Below are 20,410 nucleotides of genomic sequence, written 5' to 3'. Positions count from 1 at the left end.
GTTTTGCATCTATGAAACTTTAGACAAGACTGTGCAGTGCAATTGAATCCTGAACTTAATAGCCTAATGCCTGTTCTGAGAACTTCATTAAACTGAACTAGTGAGTCATTCACATATTTTCCTAATAGGCTATGTTCCCCTTCCCTTTGTGTTTCGCTAACTTTTTTAATAGTACATTTCATTTGTTTATTTTTTAAAACATATTTCACACATCCGGTGATTATTCAGTTAACACGTAGTGTAGTGACCGCTAGAGGGCACCTGCAATGTTAAAGTTCTCGAATTTTTACTCCATTTTTCTGCCTTGGCTACTTAACCAGTTTAACAGTGTCTAAAAGTTGGCTGCGTACCCGCACAGTATAGAAGACTGAGTTGGGCAACGATTAAGCAATTTCACATTAGGATAGAATGGATATTCTAGCCTACACTTGTCTTGAGCACAAAACGTCAGGGTAGCCAAATGAAATAATAGCTGTAGCCTAGTGCTTTCTGTATGTTAAGTAAAAAAAACTGTACAATCGAATTCGAAAGTTGCTTTACAAATAAATAAAGATCCTAAACCATAGTAAAAATAAAAAGTAGCATGTATAAATAACTAGAAACATTTAATCAGAAATGCCACTTTGCTTTTTAAACTGAAGCTCATTCAAAGTTAAGCTATTTGAAAAAAAAAGTTCAATTTTTAATATCGTTTCATTAGCTGCTGCTTTAGGATGGCCGAATATTGTTTTAAGTTCTGTTTAGTTAAATCAAAGGCTATGTTGCGGTGCTTATGTTATGTTTTTAAAGACTGGCTATTATATGCTACATTTGTTTCTAAAACAACTTTAAACGTGTTTTATATTGAGAAGATAACAGGAAAGGTCGTGTCTTTGTGTAGCCCAGGGCAACTTGTTGCATATTCCTCTTCACACTCATACCAACCCCGGGAACATGTTTCGGTTTGTCCGCGGCGACTCTCCGGAAGACCGCCAGGAATCCGGCCTCTGGGAGCGGCGCATTCCACATCCTTGGAATCGGCTCTACCATAAATGGTAAGATTGCATGTAATACGATGACGCAATGGTACATCCCTAAACAAACATGGGAAATAAGCGCTATCAGCCTGGAAATTTCAGGCGAGAGACGGTCGAAACGCTAAAGGAAGGGGACCGCCCCTGTAGCCTATTAGTCCTCGAAAAGGCACCTCCCCGCCAACCACTTTCTTTAGCCGACTCTGCGGAGCACTTTCCGATCTGAAGTACACCTAACTTTCTGCAGAGCCCTTTCAGCCCTGATTCGTCTTCAAACTAAAATTATCGGTCATTTGGGATAAAATGACTCTGCGAGTTGTAATGGAAGGTCCCGGGCCATGGGGGTTCCGGCTGGTTGGTGGGAAGGACTTTGAACAACCTTTGACCATATCACGGGTAGGTGCTCGTTTACATCCTCACCCAGAACAGAACGCACTCAAATACAGATGTCACAGTTTCGGCATTTTTCTCCGGGCGATAGGATTTAGCCCTATTTTTGGCAGCGCTCGAAGCTGCAGCTGACTTAGGCTAGTTGATAGCTAGGCTACTCTGTAGCAAGAAAGTTGTTGCGTGTTTTAAGTGAAATAAAACTTAGGGTTGGAATGGTTAGCCTAGTGTATACCATGATAGCCTGACTAGCCGTCATATCGGAGGTTTGTCTGGCCTGCTGTGAGGATGTAACTTATTAAAATTTAATGCCGTGCGATTGTTTCGCCGGATTGCTTCAAACTAAAATACATGAATCATCGGACATGGCAAATTTGCATATTTACCTCAAACATGTTAATTTTCTGTTTGAAGACAGACCAGCCTACTAGGCTACTATTAGTGTAGTAGCCTATCTTTGTTTCATTGAGTGTAGCTGATAAAAATTGTGGTGACGTCTTTTGGCAGCTGTTTCTTGGAACCAGTTTTACTGTCTGTTAGTGTTGTGGGCAAGACCTCAGTTTTAACCTAACAGCTGGTTACTCCTATTTTAAAAATACACAAATTAATGCGGCGTCTCTAATTAATATTAATGCTGAACAGTAGCCTGCATTTTCATGTAAACGTCAGCAAAGTGTGAATTAAGATTGATCCATTTTGTCGGTCAGTTTTATTAGTTGATAACGCTGGGAAAATGACTGGGAAAGGCTGCATCTTATTACTAGTATAATTTTCAACGTGAGCAGTTCCCGTTTGCTATACGCTAAACATTTTCTTAATTTATTAGTTTGTTTCATGCGTTTAAGTTTTTCGTCTAATTACAGTCCAGTGTTTTACGTTGTGTTTAATGTTATATTTTATAACAATATAATAAATCGATAAACTTATCTGCCGCTGATCATTGTAGTGCATGTGCTCAGTTAGGAAAGTCAGGTTTTGGACGTTGTAGGCTAAAGGCTAATAGCTCCACCTCTGAGTACCCAAACTAGTAGCTACCCTGTCAGTATGGTCCACTTGGCACAAACACTCCCAGCTCCCCCATATCAGCACCCGAACAGAAACCCTGCCCAATCCGTTGAGAATAAATGTCGCACACAGTGCTAACAGCAGCAGGTGTTAGTCTCGTTTGGGTCACTGGCGGCCTTTCACGTGAAACCCAGATGCAGCAGTTTTCATTGAACCCTTGGTTATTACTACGGGCATTAATCCTGTTTAGCGACTGCTAAACTTATCCAGGCTGCTATGCTAGCTTGTGTAGTGGCATTCCTGGCGGAAGATCGGGCTCTACGTGAGCACTTCCGATCCGGAAGGAAATGAGTAGCCTAGCTCAGTATCGGAGCTTTCAGGCGCTCCAGCTGATTTCTCAGAACCGCAATCTTGTACCCCCGAAGGCAGATATACCGCCCTCCCTGTAGTATGGAATTTCAGATATGGCTGAGCTGACAAGAAAAGTAGTTCTGGATTTTGTCAAAACTGCACAACAACCAAGGCCGCTCCCTCCCCTTTAAACATTTGAAGCGCAATTTATTATGCTGACCTCTGTTGTTCTTGTCCACCTCCACATTCTCACCTCTTCGTGACGCCACCCACCATCGGTCTCCTCCCTGGCCACGCCCACCCTCTCACGCTTCCTCGACCGTCCGCTGATCACATCTGCAACTTGGGTTTCACTTCTGCTTTTTAAAAGCAGGGCGGTGTGACCCACAAATTAAACGCACACGCCCGCTTTCACAGATGACACCGGCAATAAAATGCTTATCTTGGAGTTCAGCCAATATTTTGCCGTCCTGTCTGGGCTAGAACTCTGGCGAGCCCGTAAACTATCTGACTCCACTTAAGGGAAGGATTTCTAGGTTAACTACCTGTGCAGGAGGTTGTGCCCCCCTGATTTAAATTAAATTAAGCTTGAGTTTTACTTCAGTTCTTATTGAGTTCAAAGTCCGTTCTCTTCCTCTCCGAGCTATAGCTGTAGTTTGGTGTTGTCCGTCTCCCTCGTATATCTTGCATACCTGGATACCTTTGAGGCTTGCTTTCAAAAGGGAGAGGCTGCGTTTTTCCACAGATGTTATTATGAGTTATTATCGGTGTGGCAATTCTGATAATTGTCGAAAAGCAATAAAAAAGGCTGTCCTTAAAGTTCCGTAAATCAGCATTCTTTTTCTCCTGGTGGCAGTGCTAACCCAGCAGTCTTACCTCCTTTGGAAACTGCAGTTTGTACGAATTTCCCAAGGCACACAGCAGTGTGTTAAGCCTCGTTTGGCTTGACTCCGTAGTGTTGCGGCCCTAAATGCAGTTGGGTATGTTTTCCCTTAGATGTGTTAGGCACAAACCACCTTGTGCAACTTGTCGCTACAGCACCCCTTCTTCAGGGGAGAGAACCTGCGATGCTTCATGTCCTGAGTTTGGTACTCTTAATGCTGCCCTGCACACTGTTCTCCCCTGCTCAAGCATGAAGGAATTTATTTTTCAGTCCCCCTCCCCCCCCCATTGCAGTGCTGGGGGTTAAGGTACCCCACACACCTTTTAACAAGCTGGGACGACCAGATATTCAGATATTGTACTGCATATTTTACAGAAGAAATTAAAGTTAAGTACATACATCACTGAAGGGTACAGCATTGGTACCCCAGCTGGGATTTGAACCCGCAGCCACTGCGTTACGAGCCCACTTCTCTACCCATGTAGTACTGTGCTCTCTCAACACGGCTTTGTCCCTTTAACGGCTCCTCCCTCCCCAGCCATTGTCGTCCACCTTGCCTCTGACTGGGCCCCCTTGGCAAGACCTGCAGCACCTCCCTTTTCCCTCCTCCTGTTTACACTCCTCCTCTTATCTCCATCTCTCATTCCTCCCCCTCCCCCCTCTGGAAGTCCGAGGAGCAGTTTGGGACTGTGGTAGAGCGAACTCTCCCCACCCCCCCCCCCCCCCCACCCCTACCCCTACCCCTCCCACCTCAAAGCTCATGGTCCGTCTCTTCTCATTGGCTAATCTCCGCTGCTGCCGTCTTTAAACATGCACTCTGATAGCCCCCATTGAAATGTTGCCATTCATTCGCATGCAATCTTCCAGTGCTAGTTTTAAATGTTGCGCTCACAACCAGACCCTGTTTTAATGTATCACTGCAGGCTCGGAGTGCCACGTGGAGCTCTTTGTGCAGAGACCGACTGCAGTTTACACAGGCAAATCCCGTCTGCGATGAAGTGTTAGCGTTGGAGCAGTTTAACAGAAGTCATTGGGCTGTAATCATAGTTCCGCTTCAAATACAGAAGTGAGGCTCTTTATTAAGGTGCTGGGTCCACATTTACACCACAGCCCTGCAGCATGACAATTCTTTTACTTCAGCCCGTGAAGTGTATAAATGATTTAGGAAAAATTAAATATAAACCTCAGCTGCTCAGTTTATAGTGAAAAAATATTTTTTCACCCTGCCAGTACAACTGTCTTTTTAAACCCTGTCGGTATAAAATTTGTGTGAACAGTGGGCATTTAGCGATGTGGGGGAAAGTCTTGAGCTCTAAAAGTAGCTTAAATGCGCTGTCATTATACAGTAGCCGACATCAGAGTTTCCCATAATTGCGAGGCTTGTGCTCAAAAAAAGCCTGGAAACCATGGATGTCACAGTGGCTTCCCACTTAGCCTCAGACATCTTCAGTAGTGATTTAGCTGAATGCTCGTGCATGATGTCGGTGGTTAAGTGCTAGCAGCAACGTTAGCACAAACAGTAGCGCGTTGTGGCGCTCGCCCAGATCTCTCGGGGAACCCTGTGGCTGGCGTTGTCTCGGTGCGGTGACATCAGTAATGCTGATGTCATCCAGATATCGTGATGTCACACGCGCTGCTTTGGCTCAGGTATAATTATGTCGAAGGTCTCGATGTGACCCAGGTGCGGTAGTGTCGTGACCCAGGTGCGGTAGTGTCGTGACCCAGGTGCGGTAGTGTCGTGACCCAGGTGCGGTAGTGTCGTGAACCAGGTGCGGTAGTGTCGTGACCCAGGTGCTTGTTACGGCGATCCAGGTACGATGATGCCAATTATGCAAACCCGGTGTGGCGATGTCAGAGGTGCTTATGTGATCCAGATGATGTCAGGGGTGCGCACATCATCCGGGTACGATGAGGTCACATTTGCTGATGTGGCCCTGGGGTGACGACGTCTTGCGTGATCCAGGTGTGATGATGTCACGGGCGGTGTCGTCTAGGAGTGAGGATGTCGCCGCGTTTGCTGATTGGCTGCTGTGTCCCCAGGTCACGCTCGGCAGCAAAGCAGCCCAGGCCAATCTGTGCACGGGGGACATGATCCTGGCCATCGACGGGGAGCCCACGGAGGGCATGACTCACCTGGAGGCTCAGAACAAGATCAAGAGCTGCACGGACGAAATGGTCCTGTCCGTCGACAGGTGAGAGCAGCCGGGGGGGCGTGGCCGTCCGAGGAGAGTGTCCCCTCCCCTTTCCCGCCCCTTCACGCGTGAGCATTTCAACATGGCCCTCCAGAGCAAATAATGTGACTTTGCTGTTCCTCACTGCAACACTCCAAGCTGCTCATACAGGTGAAAATATGAAAGAGAGGCTTTCTTGTGCATTTAGGTGAAGAATAAAAATGAGGATTTTATTGATCATGAAGCCTTCATCGGGGTTACAAGAGGCAAAGTGCTTCTGTATTCTTATATCCAAAAAATAAAATGAGAAAAATTCAAAACCGTCAGTGAAGATCTTGCAGGCCTTAATCCTGCAGGATACCTTCTTAGAGAAGGAGGGAGGAGTTCAGACATGACAGGGTGGGAGGGTAACCACTGGTAACTAGGAAGACTGACAGGTTGCTAATAGGAAGCATTATAGGAGGGAGGCTCCTGATCTTTGCCAGCAGATCGGTCTTTCAGGAAGGAACTCTGCCCTTCAGGAAAGGAACCTGTGCACAGCCTGCGCTATCTCTCCCTCCCAGTCCTACACTGCGGCACAGCCTGTGCTTTCTATCCCGCCCAATCAGACGCCATGATACAGCCTGTGCTTTCTATCCCGCCCAATCAGACGCCATGACACAGTCTGCGCTTTTTCTCCCGCCCAATCAGACCCATGCAGCGATGGTGCCACGGGCAGGCTCAGGCATAGCATCCATTAAGCCCATCCTGTGCCAATGCCCCGCTGTTACCAGGGATACCAGCAAGCTCGATCGGGGCTGTGGCTCCACCCAGACAGGGCAGTTTATACAGATGGGTGGAGTGGTTTTGGAATCGGAAACCATTCCCACCTGCGGTGTCGAGATGTAATCCCGATACTCTACCCACAATGCCTCTGGGCCAGAGGGGCACACCTGACTGGATACTGAGCCAGGGAATCCAGTGGACTCAATAACACACACACTAAGTGTAATTTCTTCTATTGAAATACAGCGTAAGCACTGATTATTTGGAGACCAGGTGCTCATAAACTGTACATGTGATTCTCAACAGGAACACAAAAGCACATAGAAACACTCAGAGAATCTTTCAGGCGAGTGGTAATGCAGGCACTGCAAATAAATCAATCTGCAGAGTACCTTAGCCAGAAATGACCTCTTTCTTTCTCTTCATTTCTTTTGGCAGTCCTGGGATTCTGTTAGTTTTCAATGCGTTTCTGGACCAATGATTCATTTAAGTCATTGATTGGCTGAAGAATCCACACATGTTGCTTTCATGGTCTTAATTGGCATCTAATTGAAAGGAAACCACAAAAACTTGAGTTCGACACTCCTGGCATAGACTAAACACCGCGGTTTCATATTCCTGTTTTGATATCCTTGTTATGTCTTACTGTACGGTATGTCTCATTATGCCTTATTTAATTCCAGACCGCCTTTTCCGGAGCTAAATTTGGTTGAAAGTCCATGGTGCATGCTAAGCAGAGCTTAGATCTCTATCTTTGAGTCAGACTCTATTAGCAACCAACAATTCCACTATACTTTTTGTTGTATACTTCAGCATACCCATTTTATGAATATGGAAAATGTTATGCATTTGACGGTGATGCTGTGTGAATGGTGGATGTTCTGATGGTTTTGTGTCAGTGCTAGTACTCTACATTGTGTTTGCTATTCCCAGTCAAACTTTGTGCATCCGGATGTGGACCATCCCCTGTTTCTGTGCAAAACGAGCCGGTTACCGTAGCAACATTCCAGGCACAATGTCCAGCGTGTGTCCGTGGGTTTATCCTGTGGAGTATTTGGCAGCTGTGGAGGGAAAAATTAAATCATGTAAAGTAACGAGACCATTGTCTTAATTTATGATGCATGTATTAGAAAACCAGGAACATAGCTGGTAGTCATCTAACAAAAAGGTTTCCCCTAAGGGAATGTGCAGCTGTTTTGTGGCTTCTCATTCGACCAGTGAGGCAGTACCAGAAGGTCTTTGGATTGTCAGGCGGGGGGGGGTTATGTGACTAACAAATCCTTCATCTTCTCAAATTGAAGTGCGAGTCGACGTTAAGCACGCATGCTGGTTGAATCCTGTCCTCATAACTGAAGAGAAGTCATTAGCATTTACTAATGAGGCCTTTTAGACCTAGCGGTCTTCATCTCCCGTTTGGTGCAAGTGACAATGATCTGTGATGACGACTGGATAACTGCCCATTCAGAGGTTTCGGTCACATGTTCACCAAGCCGCGCTGGCCGTCATGAACAATGGTGCTTTCAGCTACTTTTTAAGTTGCCGTTGTAGTCGTGGTCACAAAGTGTGTAAATTGTGTGGCAGAGACATAAACGGAAATGGTCTGTGGTTTCAAGTTCGGAAATCTACGTGGGTGTGGTGTATTGTATACTTTTGACAGAACTAGTTTTACTTCAGACAAAACTAGTGCTTTTGCACAATAGAACCTTTAAGTGCGGCCATTGGCGTTATTGTAATAGTCGAACTGTAATGTTATAACAATGCTTGTCTCGAGCGTTTCATTTTGATGCATTAGTGACCGTTAATGTTTTCCCGCAAGGCCGCTTTCCCCCTGTGTTTTGATAACATTTCGATAACACCGTCCTTGGCACAATGCAATGTTCCACATGCAGAGAGCAGCTAATTTTAGGCGTGCCCTTTTTCCGCGGATGTGGGGGGCTTCTGTTAAAATGCGATCACATGAACTGTGAGACGGGATTTATAGTCGCGCATTAAAAGCGTGTTTTATTCCAGCCGATCGGCGACGTGCCGCAGCAGCTGCAGATTTAAGGGGGCGGCTCACCCAGGAATGACATTAAGGAGTGTTTCCACTTGCACAGAGTACCATCTATCCACCCAGATAGTTTCGCTGAGATTTGACGAGTTTTCTAGATATCCGCTGCGGCTAACCCTAATAGAATGGACCTCAACAGGCCCTTACTTTGTGACCCATACCCAGCTGGCGTACTTCAGTAGAAGAAACAGTTCTCGATGAAACCGTGCGAAAATTAAGCTCCGTGGATGTTTGTGAGTAACCATGGCATTATATTTGGAAAGAGACTGCTGTTAAATTGAGTTTTTTTCTTATGTAAATTCGTGGTGCATTAAGCAGCACAAAAATATGGGTCAGTTGAGGTTTGTTGTATCAGGATGAGGTGCACTGGACATCTAGAATTAGAAAACTTGCCAAATCTCAGTGAAACTATCTGGATGGATAGATCTGGGCTAGTGGAAACATGGGCCTAGCTTTTTTTTTTCATTTTTGGGTGCACCACCCCTTTAATACACTCCTAAACTCCAGGAATGGATCATAGGTTGGAGAACAGGTTGCATTTAGCGTGCCAATTAATCAAATGTCACCGCGAGACAAAGAACAGACTCACTCTCAGTTTAGTCATTGGGCATGGCAAGATAAATTATACCGGGACTGCCATTTTTCAGGTTCGTTTACGGGAAGACAGATTTTCCTCAGTCTTCTCCTCTGTATGTTTTTGCAGCAGTTAATCAAAGTACTTTCACGTGTTCTCCGCGTCGCCCCCTACAGTGCTAAAAGCACCTCGCAGCTCAGACTCTTGGCAGCAGTGTCCTGTTGGAGAGGTTTGAAATTCCAGCTATAACACAACTGCTGTTATTCCCTTCGATAGGTTCCAAACCTGACTGTCTAAATTTGGCTGTCAAATAAACCCTCAATTTCATTGGTTAAACCTTGCATCCCGGTCCCTCCCTCTTTTACCTCAGCCAATGTGTGGTGAGCACTCTGGCAAATGATGGCTGCCACGCACCTCATTATGGTTATGATGTTTGCGATCGGTCACCTTAGGTGTTCTAGTGACTATTTTAGATTATCTTAACTCCTTTTTATGTATAACTATTTATATTCCCTTAACTCCTTTTGGATGGGTATGTAGCACTGTGTAATCTGTCACTCTACCCAGTAGTTTTATTGCAGTATATTTATGTGTAATTTTAATAGCCTTCATAAACATTGCTGAAATTCCCTATCTGTATTTATTGGCTCAATGTGTGCATCCCACTGTATTCCAGGAGTGAAGTTTGAGTGGGTTCATAAAACATTTTACCAGGGTTTCCAAAGAGGCTTTAAATGTTTTCTTTATTTCATTTTCTTTTTATTTTTTTTTCTGGGATGGGGTGGGGTGGGGTGGTTGGTTTGTTTGAATTTTGTCAGGAAAATGTTCCTTGTTGAAGTACAATGTGAAAGCATGGTCTTAAATGGCACTGTATCATATAGAGGTGGATATGCAAAGATCACCTCAGCTCCTGAGGTTTGTGCAGTGGACTGACCGAATCTGAAGGTCTTTACCTTTCTGATTATTAGTTTTTTTTTTGTTTTGTTTTCCAGGTCCGAGTCCAAGATGTGGTCCCCGCTGTCGTCAGAAGGGGGAAAAACGAATCCATATAAGATGAACCTGGCGTCCCAACCTCAGGTGAGCTTCCTGCTTCCTCATCGCCGCATCATCACCGAAACCTGGGCGGGGCCGAGGGCGCGGCCGGTTCCGCGGAACGGTCATCGCGCGGACTTTAGACCCCGCTCTCTCCGCGTCTTTAAGAGTCCTATCGGAACGTCTAGCTCTCTAGCTGTCACACCTGAACGTTTCCGCCTCGCCGTTGTGCAAACAAAGGCTGTCAGACTGCCAGAGGTGAAGTCATTGTTTATACCATAGCAGCAGATATCCTAGGAGACCAAGATTTATCACCTGAGCTCTGAGGCAAGCTCCTCCCAGCAATTACATATTAGCCAAATTTGTGACGGGAATGTCCCATAGTGCTGTATGGTTCCATTCGAAAGTGACTCCGTGCGTTCGTAAATTGCTCGAGGTAATTGTAATTCTTAGAAATCATTTAACGAATGCATACCTTAGGAACATACCGCAGTTCAGTGAGGGCGTGTGGTTGAGGCGTGGTAAGATTTGGCCAGTGGTTAAAAAACAAGACTGGCAGTCGTCTTCATCATCGCAATCATTCATTAGGCCTTGTTTTTTTAGAAAAAGCAACATTCAGGAGAATTAAAAAACATTCAGGAGAATCTGCAGCATTAAAAATGATAATACGCCTGCACAGATGATTTTTATTTGTACAGTGTCCTATATTGAAGAACAGTGTTCTTTTGTGAATAACGATGTTCTTTGCCTCTCAGCATTTGCAGCTCATGACAAAAACCCAAACTGTTTTGTAAGTGTGTGTGTGCGTGCATACCTAGGCAATGAGGTCATGCTTTTAAGTTTCCCAGTGTTTCTGTAATGCTGCTGTTCTTGGAAAAAGAATAGCAGAATGTGCCTTGTATTGGAATGTGAGCAATTTCCGACCCTTTAATTAGAATGTGAACTATTTAAGGTCCTTTTGTTAGAATGTGAGCTATTTCAGGTGGTTATATTTGAATGTGAGCTAATGGCGGTGGTCTGTAGGGTGGGCTGTGTAGTACAGTCGTACCCTAGAGCAGCCTGGCGGTGGTCTGTAGAGTGAGCTGTGCAGTACAGTCGTACCCTAGAGCAGCCTGGCGGAGGTCTGTAGAGTGAGCTGTGCAGTACGGTCGTACCCTAGAGCAGCCTGGCGGTGGTCTGTAGGGTGGGCTGTGTAGCACAGACGTACTCTAGAGCAGCCTGGCTGTGGTCTGTAGGGTGGGCTGTGTAGCACAGACGTACTCTAGAGCAGCCTGGCTGTGGTCTGTAGGGTGGGCTGTGTAGCACAGACGTACTCTAGAGCTGCCTGGCTGTGGTCTGTAGGGTGGGCTGTGCAGTAGAGCAGTGTAGTTCCAGTCCAGTCTGGGCTTGTCTTTGAGGTAAAGCCCCCGTGGTTCCCACCCCCTCTTGACCCCCTGACCTGTTCCATTCAAGCTCTGTGTAAATATCGGGTGGCACGTTCTCTCTCAAGTGTTTAAATAGGTTAAAACACGACTTCTTTTCTGTGTACCTACAATGTTCAACAAACATGATAACAAAAACCTCTTGTGAACTGTGCTCTCTGACGGAAGGTTACGTCTTGGGTAAGACTGAAAAAATGTAGTTTGACTTGATGTAGGCCAGTGCTGAGACATCTGTTACTACTGACTGCTCCTGTTCTTCCTATAAACCAAGCGCTTGGTAATGTCTATTCTTTCTGACTCTGTAGCTCTGAAAGCCGAGCGCTTGGTAATGTCTGTTCTTCCCGACTCTGTAGCTCTGAAAGCCGAGCGCTTGGTAATGTCTGTTCTCCCTGACTCCATAACTCTGTAAGTGGAGCGCTTGGTAATGTCTGTTCGTCCTGACTCTGTAGCTCTGAAAGCCGAGCGCTTGGTAATGTCTGTTCGTCCTGACTCTGTAGCTCTGAAAGCCGAGCGCTTGGTAATGTCTGTTCATCCTGACTCTGTAGCTCTGAAAGCCGAGCGCTTGGTAATGTCTGTTCGTCCTGACTCTGTAGCTCTGAAAGCCAAGCGCTTGGTAATGTCTGTTCTTCCTGACTCTGTAGCTCTGAAAGCCGAGCGCTTGGTAATGTCTGTTCTTCCCGACTCTGTAGCTGGGGGTTTGAATGCTGGTGTGTGCTGGTGGGGAGGGGGGGAGTTCCTACAGGTACCCTACGTGTACAGGAAACAAGCCTGTGTGCCCATGTGCTGCTGCAGCACGCCATAAGAGGATTGGTTTGCGTCGGTGTCATTTTAAGACAGAAGTATGAAATGAGCAAGATAAATCGGAGAATTATTTTGCTGTAGACGAGATGCATTCTTTCATTCGTTCAAGCAGTGGTTTACAGTTTCTGAGCATTGTACATTCATGTCAGTTAAACAATTACAGTTTCCCTCGACAGCTCTGTCTTCGGCTCGTTTGGAAATGTGGTCCACCACAAGGAAACGGGCCCTCGAGGCTCAAATGTTTGTACTCCACCCAACTCTCCAACCCTTCTCCGCAGAAAACGGAGAAAGTAGACCGTTGTCAGCTCGGATCCAAACAGCGAGAAAGCTGGTGTTTCTGGAGAAAACGGTCTCCGATGCAAGTCCCTCTCTTTTTGATCTGACGCTCGCCCGCCCTTTCTCGCACGGAGAAAGCAGCGGGTGGTGGCATGCGTGGGTGCGAAGGGGAGGGTGCGAAGGGGACGTCCCGTCCCTCCTCCCTTTCGTACACGTAGAGGAATGCGGGTGACTCCGCTGTGTGTGTGTGTGTGTGTGTGTGTGTGGGACGGGGACGTGCACTGTCTCAGCAGGGTTCGCTGCTGTAAGAGCTCCCCCTTCAGGCCAGCGGTTCAAACGCGCTTGATTTGAGCCCATCGCTGACCCGGTGCTGGTCTCTTCTGCTGTTCTGTCCCTGAGCAGCTGAGCTCAGGCGCTGAGGTAAAAAGGGCCTTCGAAATTTAGAGCGTTCGAGCTCTGAACTCTGCCCCCGGACGCGCCCCGCGCTGGTGCGTACCCCCGTGGCCGTGACCGTGCACCCCTGTCCCAGAATGCACACGAGAGCACCTTCTCACCAGTGTTTTACGCCCCACCATCTTGCACCGTGTGTCACTGTGTGGTCAGGCCTGCGTTTATGCATGGCACCTTGCCTGCGTGTGTCACCTGCAGGGTGTGTGTGTGTGTGTGTATGTGTGTGGCATGTGTGTGGCCTGCTTGTGTGTGTGTAGTGTGTGTCTCATGTACATGCATGGAGTGCCAAAAAAAAGCGTCTGTCAAAAAAAAAAAGAAAAAATGAATGTAATGAGTGGCGTACATGCGTGGCATGTGTGTGTAGTGTGTGTGCGTTGTGTACATGCGTGGCGTGTGTGTGTGTATGTGGCGTATGTATATAGAGTGTACGTGTGCCGTACATGCGTGGCATGTGTGTTTAGTGTGTGTGTAGCGTTCATGTGTGTTTAGTGTGTGTGTAGTGTGCGTGTAGCCTACACGCGTGGCGCCTCATCTCCTCTCTCTGCCGCCTGCAGGAGGTGAAGCCCATTGGCGCGGCGCACAACCGCAGCGCCCTGCCCTTCGCCACCGCCGGCTCCTCCCCCAAAGTGGTCACCAACCGCTACAACAGCCCCAGCGGCCTGTACTCCTCCGAGAACATCCAGACCTTCCACAGCGCCGTGGACGACGCCAAGGCCAGTGCCGCCAACCCCCCGGAGCCCAGCAAAAAGTAAGCCCCGCCCCCTACCCCCTCAGAGCCCAGCAAAGAGTAAGCCCCACCCCCTACCCCCTCAGAGCCCAGCAAAGAGTAAGCCCCGCCCCCCTACCCCCTCAGAGCCCAGCAAAGAGTAAGCCCCCCCCCTACCCCCTCAGAGCCCAGCAAAGAGTAAGCCCCCCCCTACTCTCTCAGAGCCCAGCAAAGAGTAAGCCCCACCCCTACCCCCTCAGAACCCAGCAAAAAGTAAGCCCTGCCCCCTACCCCACCCCACCCATTCATGGTGACCCCAGCCTTCCAGAAGGGGCGGAGTTTTAAAATGTGTCATTCTGAAAGAAGCTCTTCAAGGGGGAGTGTTTCCATAGCGTTTCCCAACTTCCTGAATTGAACTGCCTACTCATGAGGGCGTCATTTATTTGGTAAGAGTGACTAGTGTTTGAGGACAAACCTGACTGTACACGTTGATGTCAGCACAACATTTTCTGACACGCAATCCCAGTCCGCAAGCTCCGTTTGTTACTTTCTCAACTCGTTTTCCACCTACAAAAATAACCTATTAAGTGAAATGGAATTTGTTGGATTTTTTGTCATCTTTGAAAATGCCCTCATTTGGAGGAACGTGCACTTCTTCCAGATTTGATATTTATCTGTCCATTTGTCTGGCTTTCTTCAGTCCAGGTTAAGAGGCTTACTCTAAAGCAGTCTGGCAATGCCTCAGCTAGGAATCAAACCTGCAACCTCCTAGCCTGCCTAAGCATAGTGCAGCCACTGTCTGACCCCATTCACCTGCGTGAATTTTGACCGGTTAGCGGCCGTGAGCGTGTGCAGTCAGAGTGTCCGTGAGCGTGTGCAGTCAGAGAGTGTCTGTGAGCGTGTGCAGACACTGCGTATGTCACCCTGTGGGTGTGACTGAGTTCTCTGTTCGCAGAGGTGGGTCACATGTGTCCTTTCAGCATCGCACGTTTGTGCATTAAACTCTCTTTCCCAGGTGTGTGATGTTGAGTCATGAAGCGGCTGTTTTTTTTTATTTTTATTTTTATTTTTTCGTGAACCAGCTGTTTTATTTCAGCGCAACATCTGCTCTGTCGCGAGTTCTCGTTCTCTCATCTGAGTCCAGGGTTCGTGTGAATTATGTGAAAAACAAGTTTGTTTTCTTTAGCGCGGTTGAGTAATTTCCTGGTGACAGCAGTGTGAGGCACACAGACCGCTGATATCTCAACGCACAGGCGAGAGACAAGGCTGTCTCACACAGCACAGGCGAGAGACTAGGCTCTGACCACACAGCACAGGCAAGGGCCCAGGCTGAAGACTAGAGCGCTGCATGGATAAACGTGCCCTCCCTGGGCCCAGGAAATATTCGGGAGGTTCGACAGCATGAGCGCTAGCTGCTTAGCCTGCAGGCTCGTCCCGCTGTGGCTGATTCATAATCAGACCAGGTGTTCCTGGTTGCCTTTGTCAGACAAATTGTAACGCTCCAGTCTGCCTGACTCATGGAGAGGGTAGCCATGGTGATTTCACTCCAGAAGGTTTTTGGGGTTCATAGCCAGTTTGGGCTGTGTGTTTCAGCCTGGTTGTGTTCTGGGTCTTTCTTTGCAGTTTTTTTTCCCCTTTTTTTTTGGTGATTTCTGGCGTCTCCTCCATTCGACACGAATCCACAATGCATAACACCACCCTTTTAGATAAAATATGCGGTGTTTTTTCCCCCCTGGTTGCTCCATTTTTTTTCCATGCTTTACATGTTTTTGTATGTAAGCAGCGCTGTATATTTGTAAAACTCTAATTCAGTTTTAAAAAGCTGTGCTCATAAATGTTGATTTGAATGTTTTCTGTGTACTGATGTTCGTTCCTTTTTACTGTACGCTTAAGCCTTCACTGTTAAACTTAGAGGTTTCAGTCTCCACTTGAAAAATGATGGCAGATGTAGACCGGCCTAGTCTAGACATGCATACATACACGTCTAGACTAGTTCATACAGCATTAATAAAACACAGAATACGATACGATCATCACTGGGTACGGTTAGGAGACATCAAGGATTCCACCCCCCTCCCCCCCAACAGACACACACACACACACACACATGCAGGCACACACACACACACACACACACACACATTCAGCTCTTATTTATTGCTGGTAAGGGGAAAAAGTGGTAAAATCCGGAGGGATGAGATCAGTGGTGAATCACATTCCATTTCAGTGTTCTCACTGCAGTGGTGGTGTGTTCAGTTGCGTTCAGTGCCAACCTTTGAAAAGTTCAACCGAAACACTCCATGTGCTCTAAATGTGAGAAATAAAAGCAATGTGATCAGAAGAATGGTTTTTTGAACTTCATGTGAACAGAAACATGGGTGAGTCTGACAGGACGTTGGCTGTAGTCTGCTGCCATCTACTGGACATTTTGTGTAATTGTTATTAACCTTGCAGCAGCCCTGGAGTAGACAGTGCTCATAGCTTTTTATGAATCAGGTTTGAGGTGAGAGCGAGCTTGGTTTTATGAGTGGAGCTCAAAACGTGTCTGTATATTACTAAAAAAGAAACTATTGTTATCTCTGTCTATTATTATTATTTTGTCATTATATTGTATTTATATTTGGATTTTTTTGTATTTATTTAGTGGTGCGGACGCTGCCCCTGCCATGCCTGTGGTAGTCGCTGACTCTGAGGTCTATAAGATGCTGCAGGAGAATCAGGAGTCCGATGAGCCACCGCGACAGTCTGCTTCCTTTAAAGTGCTGCAGGAGATCCTGGAGTCAGGTACTGCACCCTGACCCTCTCTGGGGTTCCTGTACGGGCCCCTGACCCTCTCTGGGGTTCCTGTATGGGCCCCTGACCCTCTCTGGGGTTCCTGTACCACACCCTGACCCTCTCTGGGGTTCCTGTACGGGCCCCTGACCCTCTCTGGGGTTCCTGTACGGGCCCCTGACCCTCTCTGGGGTTCCTGTACGGGCCCCTGACCCTCTCTGGGGTTCTTACGGGCCCTGACCCTCTGGGTTCCTGTACGGGCCCCTGACCCTCTCTGGGGTTCCTGTACGGCCCCTGACCCTATCTGGGGTTCCTGTACGGGCCCCTGACCCTCTCTGGGGTTCCTGTACGGGCCCCTGACCCTCTCTGGGGTTCCTGTACGGGCCCCTGACCCTCTCTGGGGTTCCTGTACGGGCCCCTGACCCTCTCTGGGGTTCCTGTACGGGCCCCTGACCCTCTCTGGGGTTCTTGTATGGGCCCTCGACCCTCAGACTAATTAGCAGACTAAATAGCAGCTGTATAAATTTAGTTTGTTCATGTTGGGGTTTTCATGATCTGTGTTTGTTTTTTTTCCCCCAGCCATCTGATTAGGCTTCTAATCCATATTTTTATGTTAATGTAATGTAGTGTTACTTAATCGTGTTTAAAAAAATATATACACAAATTTATTTTATTTTAATTATTATGAATACAGTTATGAATTCTAATATAATGCCAGTAATAAAATAAAAAAGGTTTTGCAGAACAGTATGCACAACTGTCATGGATGAACTCCCTTTGCGAACGCTGTGAGCAGGTGCTGTGAGCCAAACGCAGAGCTGTCCGCGGGACGTCCTGAGCGCTGGGGTGGGTTTGTTCGTGAAATGAGCCCCTCTTCCCTCCCGCAGGAGACGCAGACAAGCCCTCGGGCTTCCGCAGCGTCAAGGCGCCCACCAACAAGATGGGAGCGTCCGTGGGGAACGCGGACAAACTGCCTGTCTGCGACAAGTGCGGCTCTGGCATCGTGTGAGTGGCCTGTCTCATTTTCTAAAAAAAACCCGCTTGTTAATATGTTAGACAGCCACAAAGATGTTTCTCCACATGAGCGATATAGCTCAGTACAATACAAAACACGTGCATACAAATACGAACACACGCGCACGCACAGGTACACACACACACACTCTCACACCAGACCTGGGTCAAATACATATTTGTTTTGGATTCAAATACTTTTCTACACTTTACTGATCTTGCCTGGTGTATTGGAACCAATGAAATACTCTCAAAAAGTGCAAACCCTGGTCATATTGGCAGGCTCAATTAAACCAGGCAAGATCAATAGAGCACAGAAAAGTATTTGAATCCAAAACAAATATGTAGTTGACCCAGGTCTGTCTCACACACACACACACACACTTACACAGACACCCACACATGCATGCACACACGCACACACACACACACAAAAGAAGCCAAACTGAGATCTCTAAAAGCGTTCGTAAGGATACATCGTGGCTAGTTCTCGTTAGCCTCTCGTTAGCATGTCTCGGCTAGCCCGAACAAAAACTCTGGAATGAAAGGCGCCTTTTCCTCCTCTCCTCTGCCCAGGGGCATGCTGGTCAAACTGAGGGACAAGTTCCGGCACCCGGACTGCTACGTGTGCGCGGACTGCGACGTCAACCTCAAACAGAAGGGACACTTTTTCGTGGAGGATCAGATCTACTGCGAGAAGCACGCCAGGGAGCGGGTGACGCCGCCCGAGGGCTACGACGTGGTCACCGTGTTCCCCAAATAGACCGCTCCCTCGCTCCCTCGCTCGCCCGCGCCCGCGCACGCACACGCCGCTCCCCCCCCCCCCCCCGAAAAAAACAAGCGGAAACGCGCTCGCTAACCGGCCGGCCGCGCGTCGGCCCGCCGACCCGTCTGCCCCGCAAGCTTTAGAGCGGCGTCGGATCGCGTCGGCCCGCCCGACCGTTTCACCCCCCTGAACACCGCTGGGTTTACTGCCAAAAACCTGTCCCCTCAATGTGCCATTTTCAGGAGCCACAGCCCCCCCCCCCCCCGCCCCCCCACTCCATTTAGTAAAACAGCAATGTGGTTTTAGTCTCATTGGGGTTTCGAACCTGTCCGGTTAGTTACGAGTTTTGTATTATTTGAGTTATGAGTTACATTCCAGTAAATGGAGCAAAACTTTCAACGAGTGGCGATACAAAGACACAAAATGGACGCTGTAGGTTTTCTGACGCCCAGAATGTTTTTTTTTTTTTGGATTTCGCGAGTAAACCTGACTGCTCCGGTCCGGTGACTGTTTCAGGGACAGCCGGCGAGTGTGGGCAGGTTTGTTTATCTCTGCTTACATACATTTCTCTACTGTAGCACATGGAACAGTCTGTCTGCCATTAGTAGCTTAAGTGAAGTTTTGCCTTTAGTTAAAAAACTGACGGTGATTCTGACTTTTGAGAGCAGGAAGCCCGGGTCTTGTGAAATATCTGAGAGCGATTCAGCCTGCGAGGTCAGATATCTGCTTTGGCACAGTTATCTTCTATACAGAACAATACTGCCTTCTTTCAAAGTGCTGTCCATATTGCAAACATACAATCAAATAAATCTTTTTTTAAACCAAAACATTTGCTTTCTTTTATTGGTATACCAACTGGTTCCTTCAGTCGGTGAAAATCCAGGAACTGCGTGTGGATCGCCAACAGTATGGCCTTGGATTATGCTTTTTATCCATCCATCCATCAATTCATCCATCCATCCATTATCTATACCCACTTATTCCTTATGGCACTTAAAATCACTGCTGTTGTGTTGTGCTTTGATTTGAGGTTGACTTTTTCCCCTCTGGTTTGGAAAATGTGTCTGGTGTGCCCCTGTGAAAGGATGTAACTCTTTCTCTGTGACAGAACAGCCAGGCTTACTGGAAGTGTGATGCGCTTCGCTGCCAGTTGGATGAGTGATGGGATGTTCTTATGAGTTACTGTCGGTGAGGGGACGGTCATTTAAAATGAATCTGTTGTGTGCTCTGTAGTGTGTGTGCCTTTGTAGCTCGCGTGTGATTTCAGTTTCTTCCTGTTCCTGTATCTATAATGAATTTTCGTCAGATAGCAGCATCATCATGAACCAACCTCAACCACCATATCCACAAGAACTGCCCCTCTTTCCCAACTACTATCGCCTCTCTCCTGCTCTGTCTATACTGCCCCTCTGTTCTACTGCCCCATCTGCCCCCCCCCTTTTTTTAAATTTCACCTACCGCCGGTCTCACCCCTCTACTTTCAGTGCACCCCAGTGTTCCACTAGCTACCTGGCTAGTTGTCTAGCAATGGTTTGTCTAGCAACTATCGCAACTAAAAGGATTATGTTAGCTTGGCTAGCCTAGCTATGGTGAAAATAATATGTTCTCAGAAAACTAAATCTAAACTAAAAAACGAAATAACTCAAATAAAGAACTTGTTATTTAATTAGCTAGCTGTCCCCCGATTCTAGTGCTGTATCAACCCAACGAGCTAATATCGCTTGCATTAACCCAGAGGCAGCTACCACAGCCATCCCTGGGCTACAAGTCGAGTTATCCTTTTTAGTTAACATAGGTTAACTGGGGTTTCCACTGTCCATCTTTCAATCAACCCGAATGCGGTGCTGCAGTCTAGTAGCTACAATTTATAGTATTTGGATCAGGTGTCATTGTGTATCCTGTATGCAACAAAACATGTATTATTCAGAACACTTTATAGCTCATTTGTAGAATAATCAATACTGTTCGCAGAT

General features: G+C 47.2%; 1 protein-coding gene across 2 annotated transcripts; it reads left to right on the top strand.

The window, feature by feature from the left end:
* The first annotated feature begins 899 nt into the window (after nt 1-899).
* On the top strand, nt 900-19,264 carry pdlim1 (PDZ and LIM domain 1 (elfin)). 2 transcript variants are annotated; one of them, XM_064317546.1, is made up of 7 exons: nt 900-1,034; nt 5,680-5,831; nt 10,192-10,276; nt 13,734-13,927; nt 16,530-16,669; nt 17,545-17,662; nt 18,248-19,264. In XM_064317546.1, the coding sequence occupies exons 1-7, from the start codon at nt 1,032-1,034 to the stop codon at nt 18,432-18,434; spliced, it is 879 nt and encodes a 292-aa protein (XP_064173616.1). In that variant the 5' UTR covers nt 900-1,031; the 3' UTR covers nt 18,435-19,264. The 2 variants fall into 2 exon arrangements, with proteins under 2 accessions (XP_064173616.1, XP_064173615.1); XM_064317545.1 differs by lacking the exon at nt 900-1,034 and adding an exon at nt 1,111-1,409.
* The last annotated feature ends 1,146 nt before the right edge of the window (nt 19,265-20,410 follow it).

Source organism: Anguilla rostrata, chromosome 18 (genome assembly GCF_018555375.3).
Source record: "Anguilla rostrata isolate EN2019 chromosome 18, ASM1855537v3, whole genome shotgun sequence".
Taxonomy (NCBI): Eukaryota; Metazoa; Chordata; class Actinopteri; order Anguilliformes; family Anguillidae; genus Anguilla; species Anguilla rostrata.
The sequence above is the reverse complement of the archived record's forward strand: the minus strand, read 5'-3'. Positions and strand labels throughout refer to the sequence as shown.

Coding starts and splice junctions, on each gene's coding strand:
- pdlim1 (XM_064317545.1), top strand. CDS start 1,317: ATGACTCTGCGAGTTGTAATGGAAGGTCCCGGGCCATGGGGGTTCCGG. Junction 5,832..10,191: donor ATGGTCCTGTCCGTCGACAG/GTGAGAGCAGCC, acceptor TTTGTTTTCCAG/GTCCGAGTCCAAGATGTGGT. Junction 10,277..13,733: donor ACCTGGCGTCCCAACCTCAG/GTGAGCTTCCTG, acceptor TGCCGCCTGCAG/GAGGTGAAGCCCATTGGCGC.